This window comes from Nannobrachium achirus, assembly GCF_963921795.1.
Source record: "Nannobrachium achirus genome assembly, chromosome: 7".
In the NCBI taxonomy this organism is placed as follows: Eukaryota; Metazoa; Chordata; class Actinopteri; order Myctophiformes; family Myctophidae; genus Nannobrachium; species Nannobrachium achirus.
This window is the reverse complement of record NC_137816.1, coordinates 42,585,705-42,606,738: the sequence shown is the minus strand read 5'-3', so window position 1 is coordinate 42,606,738 and position 21,034 is coordinate 42,585,705. Positions and strand designations below refer to the sequence as shown.

Sequence of the window (21,034 nt, the reverse complement as noted above, 5' to 3'; positions counted from 1 at the left end):
GATCGTCGTGTGAAAACCTTTTATGTCCAAAATCGTTGTTCCTTTTTTATTATTATTTAAAAAGTGCTCATTACCGAAACTGCTCATTTCAATACTTTTGTGTGACACTGACTGTGTATGATGAAGTTGGGTGTTAATTTACTAAAACAAATATGGAGAAATATGGAGATAAGAGGTTTCTTCCTGACAGCAACGAACCATATATGCCTTTCTAAACAGAATGATCGTGAAACTAACAAATGGACTCATTAATGTCAGAACTTATAAAACCCCAAAAGCCACAGGTTTGGAATTTTGAATTCTGTTCCCAGGCAAATGAAGGCTGTTAAAAAGTTCTTTAAAGGAGTTTGTATTGACAGCAACTCTACAAGTTCCCAAACACTTTTCGCGATGTCTGCCAGTCTTACTTTGAGCGACACTGTCTGTCTGTTTGTCTGCCTGACTGCCAGCATGTGTGTGTGTGTGTGTGTGTGTGTGTGTGACTGTGTGTGTGTGTGTGTGTGTGTGCGTGTGTGCGTGCGTGCGTGCGTGCGTGCGTGCGTGCGTCTAACCATTATGTCAGCTTGAAATCTTTTCTTTACGGCAGGGGCCTTCAGCATTGTTCAGGCAAAGGGACCCTTTAGCTAACAGAGAGATGAAGCAGGGAACCCCACTGTATATTGTATATAAAATTATGTTGCAAAATGATGTTCGTCATAGATTTCATATAGATTGCTTCATTATATACTTGTTTTACACTACTATCATTGTGTATCATTTGTTTACAAATTACCTTTTCTATTCATATTTCGGATTCATCTTAATGTGTAATTTCATACATTTAACCACATAAACCCTAGCCTCGCGTAGCCAGGCTTACTCATCTGCGAAGAGAAAAGCCTGGTGACAATAGAAGGCAGAAGACGTGAAGAGGGGGGGGCTGAATTTTCCCGGAAGCTGTATTTTTGTCACAGTGCGGTGTTCCTGCAAACGTATTCCCTGCACGAAAAAAGCTGGTCTACGTCTCCTGCTCCGTCGGTTACGCTCGCAATAAACAATATACAAACAAAAACATTGATTCAAGCAATGTTACACCTATTCAGAGTGAGTTAAGAGCTACAATCTATTTTATTTTTTTCGCTGGGGAATGTAAACAAACCCGCATCGCATGACGTAACTTCCGTTAACCGCAGCACTTCCGTCACACACTTCAAGCGCTATTGTCAACAGGGTGCATAAACCCTCACTAACTTGACCTCGTGCTCTTTTTTTCCCTTTACAACCTCTTCACTGAAAATTGCTGACAACCTGACGTTGTGTGGGAGATGTGTTGTCTCTGAACCTCACTGACTGTAGGGCTGTCACGATTATGACATTTTACATGGCGATTAATTGTCACTCAAATAATTGCGATTAACAATTTAATTGTATTTTTGTCATTGACAATTACATTTCTGTTTGGCTTTTAGGCTTTTAGAAGTTGCACATGCACATGGTAGATATGACATGTAACCTAAATTACTGACATATTTGACAACTTATAAAAATAGCATCACGATGCGACGCATTGTGAGCTTGTAGATCTGCTATTTCCACTATTTTTTACATGAAAATGTTTCAACATGGAAACGATTATGACGATTATGAAAAATAATAGCGATTACGTCAAATAATTGGGTTAGACGATTATGTAATAACTGTCACAGCCCTAACTGACTGCAACCTTGCATAATAATTTATAATAACAAACTAACAACCCTGTCTTCAGAGTAGGAATTAGGATGTACAGCGAGAAGGGTGCTATATGAGTGTCCTCCAAAGCGGACGAAACAATCTCACACCAAGCCACAGCAAAACCATCAGTCATCCAATGCTCCCCTCGGGCTAAACCTCCTTCCAGGAAAAGGTCTCTGGATTGAATTTCCACAAATCATCTAACGTATGGCCGACTGTATCAGTCATGATGCCACCGACCATGTAAAGCTCTCTGCTTCATCGTCCCTTCTTTGTGTTCCTCTTGCTACTGTGTCTGACTTCAGAACAGATGGAGGTGAACTGCCTTCACAGCTACTTAGAAAAAGTTCACCATTGATCCGGGAGGGTCCTCTGAGAGCCTCTAGTGGTAGGAGGCTCTCACTGCCCTCAGGTACCAGATAAAGACCATGAGGTATAGGTAGATGCCCCCCTGGCTTTTTAAAGCTGAAATGAAACCAGGTTTTCCACTCACTCCACTTCCTTATAGTGACGCAGTTCCTCCTGAAATGGTCCAGAAAGGAGGTACAGAGCACTTTGGTGAATGTGATTTGACGGTCAAAAGGTAGCTAAGCCATAACTCATTGAAGACATTAATATGTAAAGACGGGCGGGCTGAGACCGGCGCTCAATATCACAGCGTCGCGCTATAGGCTGACAAGGCAGCGGCTACGGAAAACAATGTTGTGTTCATAGGACATCAGATGTCAGATGGCTTGTGATTGGCTGGACCGGAGGCAAGCCAACGCAACAGACTGGCTCTGCTGTGCGGAGAGGACGAACGGGGAGGCGGGGGAAGGGGGGAGACACGCGATCCATCGGCTCGCGGGGAGTCGCTGAAGTAGAAGTAGATGACGTTGATTGACACAGACACCTGTCAGTCATTTTGACCTCTAGAATTATACATTTTCTTGATGTTTGTCATCACGCAAGACGTTTCTGTTTAGGGGCTGGGCTTAGGGCTCTAATTGTTTCATTATAATACAGTACAAATACTAAATTTTTTAATTTTTTTTGGCATCCAGTGTTAGGTATGGCCATGCGTAGTGTCACTACATACTGTATATGCTCTAAAAGTTTGAAAAACATATTTTTGATTTCATTTCGACTTTAAATACATAACACCTGAAGAGAACCACTACCTTTATAAAGAGATACGGGCGTTCAGGAGACACAGTAACTGCCCACCACCGCAGAGTCTAGGGGCTTGAACCCACCGCGGAGTCTAGGGGTTTGAACCCACCGTGGAGTCTAGGGGTTTGAACCCACCGCAGAGTCTAGGGGCTTGAACCCACCGCGGCCCATCTGGCTTGGCCAAGCCAGGCCAACCATAACTGTGGTAACCGCTTCGCACCATAACCGCTTCGCACAGCGACACCGCAGCTGAACAGCAGCGCTCTGTCAAAAGGTCTATGCAAACACAAAAGGCCTGTTTGGGGGTTGGAAGCCGGGCTGGGAGGGGGATATTTGTCACTAGTCACTACAGGGGAGGCACCTGTCTCTGTCAGCAGGGAGTGTTGAGCGGGAGGAGTAGGACGAAGGCTGTATGTCCTCCCGGAGGGGGCTCCTCATTGGCAGATGAGCCAGTAGGGTACAACAACAAATACATGTGTGGGGAGGAATGAATTAGTACAACTATTGAATTTGGTAGACAAAGGAATAATACAGGCCTACAGTATTTTTTTGTTCTTTTGTTTGGAGAAACAGTGTGATTTTATTCTGCAGCTCTGTAAAACAATAAGGGACAAGCGACACGACCACAGATCTTAAGGGCTCAGCTAGCCACGTGTCTGCCCTGTTCAAACATAGCATATGCTCCCTGTAACCTCATTTCCCAGCCTTTTCTCATCTCAGAGAAATCTCTCATGTCCCTTCAGTGAGTGCCAGCGTGCCACATTGCCCGCCTCCCTGTCAGTGTGCCCAGCACCCCGTGGCCACCACCTGGCTCAGAGAGGGTTTGAGGGAAGGAAATGTGTTAAAGCCAGCCTTACAGGAGGGGGTTCGGCTAGCCTCTGGCCCCAGGCAGGGGGGGCTACAGAGTAAACTGTGGTCAACACATCACAGTAGCCACAGGCCTATGACTCTAACACTGACCTGCAGGTTAATAGAAACGTTGTCAGGGTTTGATACTCAGACACTTAGAAGGGTAATCAGAGAGAGGAGAGGAGAGGAGAGGAGAGGAGAGGAGAGGAGAGGAGAGGAGAGGAGAGGAGAGGAGAGGAGAGGAGAGGAGAGAGGAGAGGAGAGGAGATATCAGGTTATCAAAGAAGAAAAAGTGTGCCATGGAAACAAGCTGAGCAAGCAATAGGCAAAGGGGTTAGGTGTGTGCGTGCGTGCGTGCGTGCGTGCGTGCGTGCGTGCGTGCGTGCGTGCGTGCTACTAATGCACACAAGTACACACAAGTACACTGCTTAATTTCTGTTTTATCTGCATTGATTCTTTTCCTATTCTTTCTGAAGAGGAAAAAAGAGGTCGACTGCAGCAGGGCACATGGGAACCTTCCTGTATCAAATAGAACGTTATAGGTCTTCATCGGGCAAATGTCAACATTTATAAGGCCATTAACGAAATTGTTTTGGAGCTTTAAACCAGTGTGCGGATGCTTTAACCTTCTATTTGATTATTGCCTTAATGTCCTGCACATGGCCTACTAGAGCTTTAATGTTTAATGTTTTACTGTATTACTACTGTTTACAGTAGACTGGGACAAACTCTTTTATGCAGTTTTCTGATCTGGTCTAAATGGTAAATGGTGCATTTATATAGTGCTTTTATCCAAAGCGCTTTACAATGTGCATTACATTCACCCATTCACACACACATTCATACACCGGTGGCGGTGGAAACCATGCAAGGCACCAACCAGCTCACCGGAGGCAACTTGGGGTTCAGTGTCTTGCCCAAGGACACTTCGACATGTAGACAGGAGAAGCTGGGATTTGAACCGCTGACCCATGGAGCATTGGCCATCCACTCTACCTCCTGAGCTACAGCCGCCCAGTCTAGAGTGGATATAACGTCACCTCATCAGGCTGGCGGAAAAACCCATGGCGGAAACCTGAAAACGTGCTCCTCCAAAATGGTTCTCCCTGACCAGATTAAGTTAATCATTTGATGAATCCCAGTTTCTTCGAGGACAACAAATGTTGCCACTTCACATACTTTCAACAGGACTATATAATAAAGGACTATATAATAGCCTAATGGGGGGAATAAATACTGTGTGTGTGTGTGTGTGTGTGTGTGTGTGTGTGTGTGTGTGTGCGTGCGTGCGTGCGTGCGTGCGTGCGTGCGTGCGTGCGTGCGTGCGTGCGTGCGTGCGTGCGTGCGTGCATGCGTGCGTGCGTGTGTTCGTGTGCATGCGTGCGGGGGTGGACTGGGCATCTGGCATACCGTGCATATGCCCGGTGGGCCGACTATACAGGTGGGCCTGTGTGTGCATGGGCCAGTGGGCAAAAAGAAATGCCTCCATTTTAGGATAATTAACCATACTGTGGGTCAGTGGTCTATTACATATGGCTGTGTTCCAGGTTTACCAGGTAAGAGGCGCTGGACTCCCAGGTGACTTTATCTCCTCCTCCTTTTTGACAAGCGTCGGCAGTTTTTTGTTTGTGAATCTTTCATGTCTCTGCATGGCTGCCGCAGAGTTTATTTTGGATGCTGAATATCACCCTTTCCTCATAAGCATCCATAATTTATTGGTGGCTCTGAGGCAGGAAGGTGGAGGTGGGGGGGGGGGGGGGGGGTGTAGGAAGGAACAGAGAGACCCCTCCCCGCCAGCTCTTTACAGCTTCATTCTGTATGCCATGTTTCCATGAGCTTATTCGAAAATAGGAAGCAAATTATCAGAATTTAGCCTGTTTCCATTTGCGGGTGTCATTCGAATTAGCGACGGTCGCATGAGTTGATCGGGCTGATTTTTTCAGACCGAACCGAGACGTGAGCACTGCATGTCTGACTGCTGTGACACTCATCCTGCAAGTTTCAGCGTCCTCTGGAAGGTGGCCGATCTGCAAGCTCACAACGCGACGCGGATGCGAGCTGCTGTGAGCTTGTAGATCGGCCACTTTTGGCACGCCCGTGTGATGAGGAAGGATGGCTTGACTCCGGCAGGTGAAAACGGGAGGAATTTACACACGGCCCGTGTCACTCATGTAACAAACAACCGGTTTGTTTTGTGGGCTAATGGACGTTAAGCGGCAGGGGAAAGTGTTAAGTTGGAGGACGATATGGACCCAGAACGTCATAATTTATTCGATTTTATTGTCTGACACGTTTCCATTCACAAATGCGCATTTAGTTTATTCGATAAAGCCTCAAAATCCACCTTCTTCCAAGTGGATAAAGGTTTTTGCGGATAATGAATGTTTATTCAAATTTTGAAGTGTTTCCATAAAAACATTTAAGCGCAAAAGGCTTATGCGCATTAAGAGGCTTTATGGAAACGCCACTACAGAGGAACTGATGAGATACACAGTGCTACGACATACTGTATATAATGGAGAAAATTACCTTCTCACTCTGTCTACAAATGGAAAAAATTACAAAACTATGGTCAAACTGGGCTACTTACTGTATATAAGCAGGACTGGGTTTGGCTTCAGAGAAATAAGATGTTGAGGTTCTAGGTTTCGGTCAGTCAGCTGTGACGTCGTTAAACATGTGCGAAAGCATTTGATATGAGTTCACTCAACGTCCTCTGTGTATGTGCAAAATAGAGTTCTCAACGGGCCTGAAAATGAAGGCCCGGCCCTAACTGGGCCGGCCCGAGGCCCTACCCGGCCCGCCGGGTCGGGTATGGTATGGTCGGGTTGGGAAAGAATTTGAGAACTCTATCACAAAGCAATAGTAATAAAAAAAAAAAAAAAAAAAAAAAAAACTTTTTTCTGGCACAAGTTCAGCGAGGACCTGACGTGCCCCAGTGAGCCGCAACGCCAGTGAGCCAGCACTGAGTCAATAATGTTATGCGTTTGTGGAACCGGTTGCATATCTTTGCAAACACACAGATAAATCCCTTAGGCTGCACAGAATGATATTCAGGCTATTGTAAACATGGAGTTGCTTCTGTAAGGACAGAGGCTGACACTTGTTTTCCCTGAGCACACAGATAAGCCTGTGTGGGAGAACGCCACGCGGTTTAACTTGACTTATCTTTAATCACCAATCAACATTCAATCAATGTCATTTGTGTGCTTGGGGACAGCACACAATTACTTTAGCTTCACGGTTGTTAGTTTGTAATGTCATTTGGGTGAGACAATATCAAGTCAATTGTGTTTGCAAGCAGTGGTGGGAAAAGTTATGTTTTTACTTAAGTAAACGTATCAATACCGCAATGTAGAGATACTCTGTTACAAGTAAAAGTCTGCTAATTAAAATTTACTTGATAAAAAGTACAAAAGTATTGTCATATAAAATGTATTTTTTGTTTCACTTTTACTTCTACTCCACTACATCACTGAGGAAAATATTGTACTTGTACTCTGCTACAATTATTTGAAAACTTTAGATAGGCTAGTTACTTCGATTTTATAACATAGTTACATAACCACTTCAGCCCTATTAAACTTTGTCTGTTTGAAAATAGCCGATCTACAAGCTCACAACGCGTCGCTGAGCTTGTAGATCTATTTTCAAAAGATATTAATACATTTTATATGCCAATACCTCAAGATTGTACTTCTGTTCTGATGCATAACAATTACAGCACAAAGGACCCCAGTCGTCCAACAAGTCACAGTGCTTTCTTGGGTTTAAACCTTTTAGCGGACCTTGTATAGAATTGTACTCCCCGTGTTTTTTTTGTGTGCAAACAATAAAGTATTAAAACGTGGACCTGTCACAATTATTACAGCATCGACTGATTGCAATTTAGATAATCACTATTAGCGTTATAGTTATCTACGGAATTAGACGATCTACAAGTAGATTGGCTATTTCCACTCATTTAAAAACAAATGTTTGAAAGCATATCATGATATGTCATTCATGTCTTTGTATGTTTACGTTACTTGTCATATCTGCCCTGTTCAATTTTAGTTTACAAAGCCTACAAGCAGAAATGTAATTTTATTCAGGTGTTCCGAAGTTCAACGCTAAAGAAAAACACAATTAATGGTCAAGTACAATTTCACGGGCGTGACTGCCCTAGCTGCCAAGCTGCCAGCAGCACCACAGACAGACAGTTAAACTGAAAGTTCCTTCCAGCTGAGCCAACAATCTGGAGCATCTGTAACAAGACAAGCCACACACGACCTCCCACACACACACACACACACACACACACACACACACACGCGCGCGCGCATGCACGCGCGCACACACACACACACACCCCTGAGATAACACACAGTCTCTAAATGGACATCACAGCCGTCCAAAACACTAACATCAATCAAAACACACTTATACAGTTGAGCTCCCGGTGGACAGTGAATGGAATCTGCCTCCAACTGTGAGCGCTAAACAGACTCTGAGGTGAGGAAACCCATTTGGAGCGTATCCGCACACAGTGAGCCAGCGAGCCAGACTGGTTGGATCCCGTCCCAATCTGTCCTAAGGCTGCTGGCTTTGTTATGTGTGATGTGCAAACCATTTGTTCAGTTCCAATGTCAAATAATTTTAGCACCAGTAGAGCTGTCGCAATTATTACATAATCGTCGAATCGCAATTATTTGACATAATGTTGAGAAAATGTTCATATATATTTTTTCAATTAAAAAATAGTGGAAATAGCAGATCTACAAGCTCACTACGCGTCGCATCGCGGAGCGTTGTGAGCTTTTAGATCGGCTATTTCCACTATCAATGTTCTTTTTTAAGTATAAAGTTGTCAAATATGTCAGTAATTTCTTTGTAGGTTATGTGTCATATCATGTGCAACTTCAAAGCCTAAAAGCCAAACAGAAATGTAATTGTCAACGACAAAAACACAATTAATTTGTTAATCGCAATTATCTGAGTGACAATTAATCGTCATGTAAAATGTCATAATCGTGACAGCCCTAAGCACCAGTGGCATTTTTCTTTTTTTCCCTCCCAGGAACAAAAAGATGTGCAGCACCACTAAATAATCAAACAGAGAGTCTATACTGTTCTTATAGATCCATGGCAGCGTGAGAGAGTTTTCTGCAGTGACTGCAGAGGCAGCTATCATTCCACCACCACAACAGTGATCCACAGGGGTGTCGCACCAAATTCTGGGCCCTGGGTACAAGGATTCACTGCGGGCCCTCCATGAATGTTCTTCATAGGGGGAGGGGGTTAACCCATTTAGACTGGGAACGCATCATTACGCATTATTTTGTGCTTTAACTATTGATATACAAGTTCACAGCGTGGCACTGAGTGCAGCGCTGCGAGCTTGTAGATCTGCTATTCATGAAAAATCGTGAACATGTGTGCAAGTCTTTGAATATTTCAAATCCTTCTAAGGTTTTTTGAAAAACCTATGTTTCTATGTCAGTGGTGCTCACACCTTTTCAAGTGAAGGACCCCCAAAATGATATGTATTTGACCACAGATCCCATCTCAAAATATTTAGTTCCATTAAAAAATACATATATTCAAAGATTTGCACACATTTTCATGTCTTTTCCAAAATAGCAGATCTACAAGTTCTGTGAGCTTGTAGATCTGCTATTTTTCAATAGCTAAAGTATAAAATAATTAAGACCCCTCCCTCCACCTTGGGCCCTAGTAACTCAGTCCCAGTATTTTCATATTGATCAAAATCAAACTTAATGTCGATATGGCACACTGACCACTGACTAAAAACATTGCACTTCATGTCTAAAAGTTTGCCGACCCCTGCTGTAGTGGTTATAGGATGCTCTCCAAAACAATGGGACTAGGATTGAATCCTGCAAGCCAGAGCCTTTTGTTTGTATTTTAGTTTTTGTGTTTAACTTAATGAGAAGTAGGTAGGAGTGGCTTCTTATTGTCAGTACAGGCCGAGAACGATGATGTCTGTATGTCCCTTTTTCAAAAGAGAATAATTATGAAGTAACAGTCATACTACCTTTAAATAAATAAATACTATTGTGTTTAACGGTGCATCATTATCTGCCTCCACCTGAGCCAACATGGTACCGTACTGTCACAATGAATAATAGGCCTAAACATCTTCTCTGATCAGTGCTGTCTGTACACAATTAGAACTGCTGATTCTTGATGCCTATTTGACATTTTTAACAGGTTTCCATTTACCAACAATTAGAGACAATATGTGCAGCCAACAAAAGTAAATCGACCAAAACTGGAGCAACATCTGGGACTTATTATACTGCATGACATCTTATTTTTATTTGCTCCTCGTCTTAAACTACGTTCTCCATATCTCCTAACGATACACTCTTTACATCTGACTGTTATCGGCATGCTGGGTTTCCCATGCTTTAGGCCTACTGTAGGCTAACCTACATTACAAAAGCAATCTGTCAATCTGTATACTCATTTCAGCACTCCGGACAGCGCCTAACTCTATGGCTTTGCATGTCAATGGCAACTAGAAATCATAGATCTGGAAATTCATATTTTCATTCATTCATTCATTCATTCATTCATTCATTCATTTATATGATTTCAATTTACTTTTTTCAGTGCAGTATACCAACTTTACTACATTGAGGAATCATGGTTAGTGCCACAAAGTACTATAGTCCGATCACCAGTTTAAGACCAGATCTGTTGAGTTAAAGCTTTCGGGAATGTTATGTACTGTATATCAGTGGTTCTCAACCTGCGGGTCGGGACCCCCAGGGGGGTCCCCAAATTATTTTGGGGGGTCCCCAAATGATTAACTTAATGTGCAATGTGCAACATTGTTTTCTCACTCAACAGTAAACAAACCAACATAGAGTTTAAGTGAGGGGGTATCTGCACATTTCTAAAGTGACAGTTTAAGGACTTTTTAATACCTCTAAAATGACAAATTAAACATTGGCCACATTGTCTCATATTAGGGACCGTGTATAATAGAACCGTGTTATACAAAATGTAATGCCTCAACTCTTAGTGCTCGTCAGGGTGGCCCCCAGTTAAAATGTGATAATTTTAGGGGTCGCGGCTTCAACATTTTTGAGAACCACTGCTGTATATGACAGTACTGGGCACAAACATACTACTACAGGAAGTGATATCAAGAAAGCTTGCAACCACAATTCTTTGACAGAGAGGCAGAGAGTAGAGATCGGGGGCCAATAGGGCTTCATCAACTGACAGACTTTGCGTGACTTCTTAGGACAGTGCATACACTGTCCATTACGCTGTACAGCGAACACGCTACAGCAGCTGAACAGAATGTGTTTTTGATGGCTGCCACGTGTACTCAGACATCAACACAGAAATATCAAAACTGATAGATTGGTTTGTGTGTTGACGTTGCCGCGAGCGACAGCATGCATATCTGGCCAACCGCCCGGGGGGAAAGTAACTGAACCAAAGTTGTCAGATGAAGGAGAAGCATGTTGTAGCTATCCACATTTTACACTTCTGTCATGTTTAGACATTTGGAAAGCTAACGAAGATCCGTGGGTTTTGGTTTGTGAAAATCGTAATACTAAAAATATAGCAGATGTACAAGCTCGCAACGTGGCACGAAGTGACGCGCTGTGAGCTTGTATATCTGCTATTTTTGACTAGCCAACGTATAAAATATGGATTAAGTGGTAATGACTCATGACTGTGATGCTGCACCAACAGATTTAGCTGGGGACCCTCCTCGCTGGCTCAGGGACATCTACTGCCCAAAGTTGACGCCCAGAAATGTCCTCAACAAAATGAACCCAAATACAGGCTCTCTGCAATCTGCACACACCGACACACACTTCTAAAGCAGGGTCATAAGGGGGAAGAAGTACTCAAATGTTTGACTTAAAGCTGTGATGTCACGCTCCGAAGTTTAACATTATGCTACAGTAGGTCACGTGGTCTTTCTACAAACGCTCTGAAAACGGAGGGACGGTCTGTCGTACGGGACCGCACACAAAATAGACGATCTACAAGCTTGTAAATCGTCTATTTTCTGTCACGACCACACACACACGACCACACACACGACCACACACACACACACACACACACACACACACACACACACACACACACACACACACACACACACACACACACACACACACACATTGTGTTGTAGGGAGAAGTCACTCATGCAGAACAGTCAAGAGCTCCACCGACGCTCCGGTTGCTAGACCGACTATAGAGAGCAGGACACAGCCACTAAACATGCCCCGAGCATGGGAGGAGAAAAAAGCGAGAGCCTGCAAACTAATTTGTGATGGCTAGTTTGTTGAAAACGTGTAATTTTGTTGCGGTAAATATACTATGAAGTTGTGGAATCTTTATCATTTTTGCATCTCTAAATGCTAGTTTTACTTTTTGTTATCACAATTCGCATCCTCACTGCAGTCAGTTCTCTCCAGGCGACAGACAGTAGAGTACAGTGAGTACAGTAGAGGCACGCCATGACGTCATCAATAATATTAGCCAAACAGATAGCCTCATTTACCAATTGTTTTTGCCTTCCATCACAGCTTCAAGTAAAAGTATGGCAATACCACAATATTGCCAGAAAGGCCTGCACTAAAAATGTTACTAAAAGTCCAAACGTATAATATACTTAAAGTACAAAAAGCAAAAGTACTCAAATGTTTTCAAAAGATTTTGAATCTTTTGAAAACAGCTATTCAAAATCTTTTGAAAACAGCGCATCTTACAAGCTCACAATGCTTTGCGATGTGAGCATCGTGAACTTGTAAATTGATACTGCAGTGTAGGTTGCGGTCCCAGAGATCAAAATGGTAACTATGAAATGAGGTTCTGTGGTCTAATGCATATCAAAATGGGGTTCCTTTAATTAAAATGGCTGAGAATCACTGCTATGGACGCAAAAATCTTCTTTTATGGGGGTCCCTTTTTTCAAATGGGGGTTAATGTGTGAATTTGGAGTACCAGTGTTCTATCACAGTGGTTCTCAACCTGTTGGTCCACAAATTATTTGGGGGGTTCCCCAGATGATTAACTTAAGGTGCAACATTGTTTTCTCAACAGTAAACAAACCAACATACAGTTTAAGCATATTGAGGGTATCTGCACATTTCTAAAGTGACAATTTAAGCACTTTTTAATACCTCTAAAATGACAAATTAAACATTGGCCAAATTGTGAAATATTAGAGGCAGAAATTGTGAAAATAGCCGATCTACATGCTCACAACGCCTCGCATGTAGATCTGCTATTTTCACAATCGAACCATGTTATACAAAATGTAATGCCTCAACTCTTGGTGCTTGTAGGATGGGGGGGTCCCCAGTTAAAATATGATTATTTTGGGGGTCGCGGCCTGAAAAGATTGAGAACCACTGTTCTAGCAGACTGCATCAGTGGACTTTAACACCACTGCTGACATTCAACACCTACGTACATGCAATGCACCAAACATGCAATACCTACTCCCATATTATCCCCTCTACAACTGTTTGCTCTTACAACAGCAATATCCACTCAATGATGTGAACTCAATATTGAGTGGAACAGTGAGCTATACAGTCTGTATAAATACTCACCCACCTATGTCTACCAAAGCAATCAGACAATCCGTTATATAGACTGAACGTTATTACATTGCGTATTAGGCTAGTATTTAGACTGCTATATAAGATTTACATACATTTCTATTCTACGTTGATTGTGAATGTTGTGTCTGAAGCTAGAGAATCCTACTAACTAATCAAACATTTCAAATTGGATTAAAAATTAACATGAACTATGCCAAATCCAGTTATTTCGTATTAGAAGGGAGAGAGAGAGAGAGTGTGTGTGTGTGTGTGTGTGTGTGTGTGTGTGTGTGTGTGTGTGTGTGTGTGTGTGTGTGTGTGTGGGGGGGGGGGGGGCTACATGATTGTGTTGTTACTTGTTGGATCAGCCTAATAATAAGGCGTAATGATTCAATATGCCTTATTATTAGGCTCGGGTGTTGTTCATTTCATGACATATGCATAGTTGTCACACTTACCGTAAACTCCTTGACCCCGAGCATAACGATGGATGATAGAAAATAACAAAATCCATGAAAGTTCCATGTTTCAACTCCGTTCTGTCATAACCTGGAGAAAGAGACCCACACACAGGAAATAAAAACGTTGTTCTCACACACACACACACACACACGCACACACACACGCACACGCACACGCACCCACACACACCCACACACACACACACACACACACACACACACACACACACACACACACACACACACACACACACACACATTAATCCACATCCATACAGTAGACCTGTATATGAAATATATATGTGGATTATTTGCGTTTACAACCATGCAGTCCTGTGGATTGGAGCTTGACAGGATTGTCGAGAAGTAATTGGTGTATAGAGGATACTGAGCCACTGTTTGGTTGTAAAAAGCCAGAGACAGAGAGCCAACCCGGGGGCAGGATGAGAGAAAACTAACGGATTTGTTCCAAAGAAATACATCTAGGATTATAGCTTCCAACAACAGGGGTCGGATCGTTGGCTGCTGTTGTTCAGTCTTTCTTTTGATTTCTCCAATGGCTTTGCGTGTGAAAGGTCAGCTTGTTCGTTATTTTTTATATAGCCTACATTCCATCATTGATCCCACATCTGCAGCAGACACGAGCACAAAAAACTAAAAAAAATACCCACGAGCAGCAATGGAAATCTGAAGTCAATTCAGGTTAATTTAGTTGATCTGACGACGTCCCCCACGCGCGATGATGAGATCTGTTCCACCGCTTTAGACGGTTTGATAGCGGGTTCAGTATCTCCACTGTCTGTCTGCGTGGGTAGTGTGTGCATGACAGTCAGTGACAGTGATTTTTAACCCAAACTTTAATGATGTGCGCTCATACAATATTAAAATATTATTATGAGAAATAATAAATAGGCTCTGTGGTGGTGAGCGCTAATCAGCATAGATCAGCAGCTCATTGCCCGGAGGAGGCTCTGGGAGCTGCAACTACAAACAGCGGAGGAGGAATCGAGGATCAAATTATCATTTTTATATTAGCCAGGTTTGATCGTGATGAGACTGCATTATGCACATTGTTTAGAAGAAAGAGACTCAGAGTGAATTGGACAGCAGGCTGCATTAGACCTGCCAATCACTGGCCTATGTTGGAGGTTGCTAGTTCCAATCTAAGTTTAAAATCCCAAACAGTGAGTGGCGACCCATTTGTGGCCGGGTCACGGACCATTTTTTATGGGTCACGACTTGAGTCTTTTCCAACAAAATTATTTTTTAGAAATAAAGAATAGGCCTAATAGAATTGTATACATTTTCAAACAAAGAAACAAATAAATAAATAAAATATAATAGAGCCTAATAAAGAAGCAGTGAAAATCTACAAGCTCACATGCGGCAGCAAACTGTGAGCTTGTAGATCTGCTATTTTCACTAGTTTGGGTCCCAGGCAAACGTCTAATCTCTCTTGTGGGTCATCGTGGGAACCAGTGCCACCACTGCCTGTAGCCTGAACGCATTTTGTTTTTGAAGTGTTTTAAAATATTTGCATTTGCAACTCAACGAGCAACAACGGATTTCCACTGTCACTTGCAATGTAAAACAATAAGTTCATCATGACCATATTTGTGTAAAGTAGGCTAGGCCTATTCCAACTCCAAGCGCACACACTTGTGTCCAATGCAGGGTTAAACAATATTGGAATTGTGTACGGTATGATTAGGCCTATAATCCAGTGCTCTCAAAGTAGGGTCCAAAGAGGGGTCCTTAAGGGAGTTCCAGGGGGTCCCCAAAAGAAACGAGTTAACATAGCATCAAAGTCAGTTAAACCACTTTAACTACAATTGAACTAATAGCCTATTTGAAAATAGCCTATTCATGTAGCCTTATATATTGGTAGATCTGCTATTTCCAGAAATATCTTAATTTATGTATTATTATTATTATTAGGCTATTATTGTTATTTATAATAATAAATTATACTTGTATCTGGTGTTTCCTGCCAAAAAATATATTCAGATGGGGGTCCACGGCCATAGGTCTAATAACGTTCTCCTCCACTACATCTCTGATCCAAATAGTGTATACTTTTACTTCATCTACATTTAAATGAAACTTTAGTTACCAGTTCTTTGCAGATATAAATTAGCCTATTTAGGCTATAATGTTCTGAAACATATGGTTACAAGCTTTAATCCTATTTTATACTGAGGCTGTTCGAAAATAGCCGATCTACAAGCTCAAAATCTGCTTTTTTCAAACGTTTTTACTAACCCTAACCCTTTTATACTCAACTGAGTCAACTCTTGTCTTAAGTTACCCAAAGTGCATTTTGAATTCTGGACTTTTTATGACAGAGTAGGCTATTTCTATGTTGCAGTATTGATACTTTTACTTTTAGTAAAATGCTTTTCCCACCACTGAGGCTATATCTGTACCTTGCTCTGAGGTAGCGTCCTTATGGCTCAGCCTCAGCCTCGTATCGCCGCTGCGCTGCGCTGCGCGGAGCCTCCGCGGCTCCGCTCTCCGCGACACGGTTAGGTTAATATCCTCACGTCTCACCGCGAAACAAACGAGAGAAAGAAAAAAAAACAGGGAAAGGAAAAGAAAAGAAAAGAAATGAAGAAAACTAGTGTGGAAAGTTAATGTCCTCCTCGATCCTCCACGTCGTCCGTGTCAAGTCGTCTAAATCACAGAGTTCTTATGGAGTTGCTTCTTGGACAGACCAGAGAATATCTTGCTCTCTCCAGCTGGAACTTTTACGCGCAGAGCGAGCAGCGCCGGGCGGTCATCTTTCCTCCTCTCTGTCTGTCCTTCTCTAGTCTCACGGATCAAAGTCACACAAACAAACAAAACAAAAAACACTTGTTTCCCTTGCCTTCGGACGGAACAGGTGACAGACAGCCGAGGTCAGTTCGTGACACAATCCTTCACCGCCTCGGTTAGCGGGGAGGTGGCAGCCGAAATGTCTTCGGTGCTTCGGTCAGTGTGTGGAGTGTGGAGTCGGTGTTTCTCCTCCGTGTGTGTGTGTGTGTGTGGAGGTGAGGTGACAGTGGAATGAAGCCTCTCTCTCTCTCTCTCTCTCTCTCTCTCTCTCTCTCTCTCTCTCTCTCTCTCTCTCTCTCTCTCTCTCTCTCTCTCTCTCTCTGCTACTTCAATGATCTCACTGTGTGTCTGTAGACAGAGATGATCTCCAAGTGACGCTGCTGGCCAAGTGGAAGACGATGTGCGCGGACTAGTAAGAACGACCGCCCCGGTCTGTCTGTCTGTCTGTCTGTCTGTGTGTGTGTGTGTGTGTGTGTGTGTGTGTGTGTGTGTGTGTGTGTGTGTGTGTGTGTGTGTGTGTGTGTGTGTGTGTGTGTGTGTGTGTGTGTGTGTGTGGGGGGGGGGGGGGGGGGGGGGGATGTCAAAATAAATACCCCTCCCTCCCCTCACACTGCCGGTGCGCGCGCTCTCTCTCTCTCTCTCTCTCTCTCTCTCTCTCTCTCTCTCTCTCTCTCTCTCTCTCTCTCTCTCTCTCTCTCTCCTCTCTCTCTCTCTCTCTCTCTCTCTCAGAGATCCACAGTGAGTGACTTGGTGTAGGATAAGAGGTGTAGGCTAGTATAAGGACCGCTGGGGCGCGACGTGACGCCTTTGAAAAAGCAAAGGGGATCCGTGTTTTTCCCTGTCCTTTTATTTATTTTATTATTTTTAGGAGTGTTGGGTGGGTTGGGGAAGGGGAGAGGGGGTCCTTTGGGCGCCAGGCTGCCGTGGTGCCACCACTAGTTGCTGCCAATTAAAGGCAGAGAGGCGCTGTGAAGAAGAGAGTGACGATGGTCTTATCAGCTCTACTCCATCCTCCATCCCCCGGACCAATTATTTAACACACCAAGAGAATCCAATAACCAAAGAAAATAGACCCGCTCTCTCAGTGGCGTCAGTTCAGCAAAACCTAAGGTATGGCAACATGACACGCGCGAGGGTGCATGATGATTTATTTTAAGAAGTAGGCTACATTTTCTTTTATTCCTGTAGCCAAGGTATGGCAGCTGCCATATCTTGCCATACCCAACTGACGCCTCTGCTCTCTCTCTCTCTGTGTCACATTGTGTGTGTGTGTGTGTGTGTGTGTGTGTGTGTGTGTGTGTGTGTGTGTGTGTGTGTGTGTGTGTGTGTGTGTGCGCGCGCGCGTGCGTGTGTGCGTACGTGTGCGTGCGTGTGTGTGTGTGTGCGTGAGAGAGAGAGAGAGAGAGAGAGTATCACTCACTCCATCATTTTCCCACGGAGTGCTAGCGAGTATTAGTCTACACTTCCCAACTCGGCCACAGGGCGGCGTGTTTTAGCTCCTCCACAGCTCAATTTACAACATGCATTCAGGCAAGTTGGCATCCAAGGATGATGATGGCTCCCTGACACATGACACGGGGCCTAGGTTTGATTGGCTTAGATTTGCATTTCAATTATTGTTAATTTAATATAACAATATTTGAAATAATATACACTCATCTCGTGCCACATCACTGTAAATGGTCCATGCGTATTGAAAGTGGATAATATAGGCTATCCAGTAACATTAATCATCTGTGATCCAAATATTGTACTTTTACTATTACATTTATTTGAAAACATTAGTTACTAGTTACTTTCCAGATATACATTTTAATATTATAAAATATACATTAGCGACTTTAGCCCTAATTTATACTTAGACAATTTGAAAATAGCCGATCTACAAGCTCACAATGCGATGCGACACGTTGTGAGCTTGTAGATCTGCTATTTTCAAACATTGTGTAACACTTTCATACTTTTACTACCTTTTGAATTCTGGACTTTTACTTGTAACAGAGTACTTCTACATTGCAGTAATTATACTTTTACTCAAGTAAGAAATGTGAGTACTTTTTCCACCACTGACATTAATATAAAACTAGAAAGATGAAATTGAATTCTGTCTTATCATTTATATTAGATATTGTGATCTGATGTCAAGTGAAGCATGACCAAAAGCTTCACTTCTCTGTTATGCAACCTCCCATGAACGCCCAACTCAGATAACATTACTCAGAAGGTTTACAAAACACAGACAAAAACATTACAAAACATTTTGGCATTAGGGGTAAATTAATACAATGCATTATTCTTTTATTTTCTTTCATAGAAAAAGCTATAGCTTATTGTGCCTACCCTTTGATTGATTGATTGATTGAAGAGTTTATTAGCAGTTTGCAAAAGTCACAGTACAAATCACTGGTACAAGGTCAACTAAAAGGAGATCCTAGTAAGCTTTACAGCTTATTTACACAGGAACCACTTTATGTATCTCATATAACATTGAAAGACAGACGGATAGAACATAGTACTTTACATAGGATAACATCAATTAGAAAAGCAGAAAAAGGGGAGAAAAAATATCTGGAAACATAAATTTACATGAACCCCAAATACACTGATGATTGTGCTGTCAAACAATGAAACTATATGGTAGCTATGGGTTGTGGGGGTCCCTGCTTCATCTCTCTCTCAACTAAGGGGTCCTTGGCCTGAAAACGTTGAAGACGTTCAATGTTTAAGCAGTCATACTGTAGGTGTGAAGAGATTTCCTTAATTTCTTTTCACATTTTTTGGGGGGTAATAAAAAACTATTAAAAGACCTTACATTGTCACTTCACCGTCATCTGGGGACCCCCCAAAAATCCTGTGGGGACCGCTCTGGGGATCCCAACCCACAGGTTGAGGATCACCGCTGTAGAGTGCTGGAGAGGGACATGGCACTGTGATTGCTGTTGAACAATGCGGCTCTCAGTCGATTCTCTCCACTGTCTCGTAGTTGATCAACACCTGTCTGCGGCGCTCTGCCGGGACTGCCGCTTGTCGTTCCTGTGCTCAATATTCTCCTGTTCAATTAACACATGCTTGTTACAGGCTCCCATGTGGCCCCGTGTCCCAGCGTGCTACCCCACTAACGTCTACTCACCGGCTCTCCTTTCATCCTCGCATCCATCGACCTTGATTTGTTCTCCAAGTTTTTCCACCTGAAGAGTGACTCACTCCTCTCTCATTTTGTCTTTGGATTCACAAATGTTAAAGACGGGAGAAAAACAAGCCGTGGGAACATTACGGCACTCATAATACTGGGGTTGTTGCATCATAAGAGTGCAAGTAGGTTATGGTCACAGGAACCAGAATCCAGGCGTGGTTCCAAGAACAAGATGTGACCCAGTGCAGCAAATAGATGGTCATGGCTGCAAACTTTACAGGAGAGCTCAGAAAGCTATATTCAATCTGATTTTGGTCAACATTTTGTGGATTAAAAGAAAGCAGCAACTGCACACTCTGAGCTCTGTGCTAGTCTCCAAAATGTAGCTTTCAGCAGTGGTGTAAAGTAACAAAGTATACTTAAGTATTGTACTTAAGTACACTTTTGAGTTATTTGTACTTTACTTGAGTAATTCCAATTTCCAATACTTTTACTTCTACTTCACTACATCTCGGATCCAAATATTGTACTTTTACTCCACTACATTTATTTGAAAACTTTAGTTACTAGTTACTTTGCAGATATAAATTATAATGGTATAAAACATACATGAAACAGTTTAGCCCTATTTTATACCTTGGCTATTAGAAAATAGCCGATCTACAAGCTCACAACGCGTTGCAGCTTGTAGATCTGCTATTTTCAAACATTTTGTACTTTTACTTTTGGTACTTTAACTCATTCTGTGCCTATCCTGAACATGTTCGGCTTTATTTCAATCCAATACAATTTTTTTTTATTAATTGACTTACCCTGAGCTGCTTGTAGAGTCGTGGGTGGTCCTGGCTCGTCCTACGCTAGCCAGCTAGCCATTTTACATGGTCCGACGATATATTCCATTAAAAATGGTTTAAAATACATTTTTGAGCCCCCCAATGTTCACCAAATGTTCAGCGCCGCTTCCGGAACGACGTCCAGTGTGCCTATCCCGAACATGTTCGGCTTTTTTAATGAAATGAATAAAATGATCCGAGGCCTTCTGAAGCCTGAGCCTAAATTTAAAATCCAGTGTTCCAAATCCGGGGGCCGCCATGCGGGCCGTTAGCCGCGAACGGCGCCGCGAATCGCCGCCGAATCCAATGAAAAACCACATCTTTGGAGGCCCATATCTCTGGATTGTGTTTTTAGGGATGTGGCGCGAGGTTTATTTACGGCGAAATCGCCGAAAAATGATCTTTAAAATGACAAAATGGGAATAGCTATTCTGTTAGCATTATCATCCGGGACCTTTCCATGACGTGCACGAACGTGAGCACGCGCGT

General features: G+C 42.9%; 1 protein-coding gene across 1 annotated transcript in view; it reads right to left on the bottom strand.

The window, feature by feature from the left end:
* Nucleotides 1-13,829, bottom strand: part of LOC308288035 (MAM domain-containing glycosylphosphatidylinositol anchor protein 1-like) — a gene marked incomplete at both ends in the record, with an annotated part of 257,477 nt that extends 243,648 nt beyond the window's left edge. Inside the window, 1 exon segment of the mRNA XM_080729379.1 lies at nucleotides 13,763-13,829. Within this exon segment, the coding sequence (XP_080585505.1) occupies nucleotides 13,763-13,829 (67 nt within the window).
* Between the last annotated feature and the right edge of the window lie 7,205 nt (nucleotides 13,830-21,034).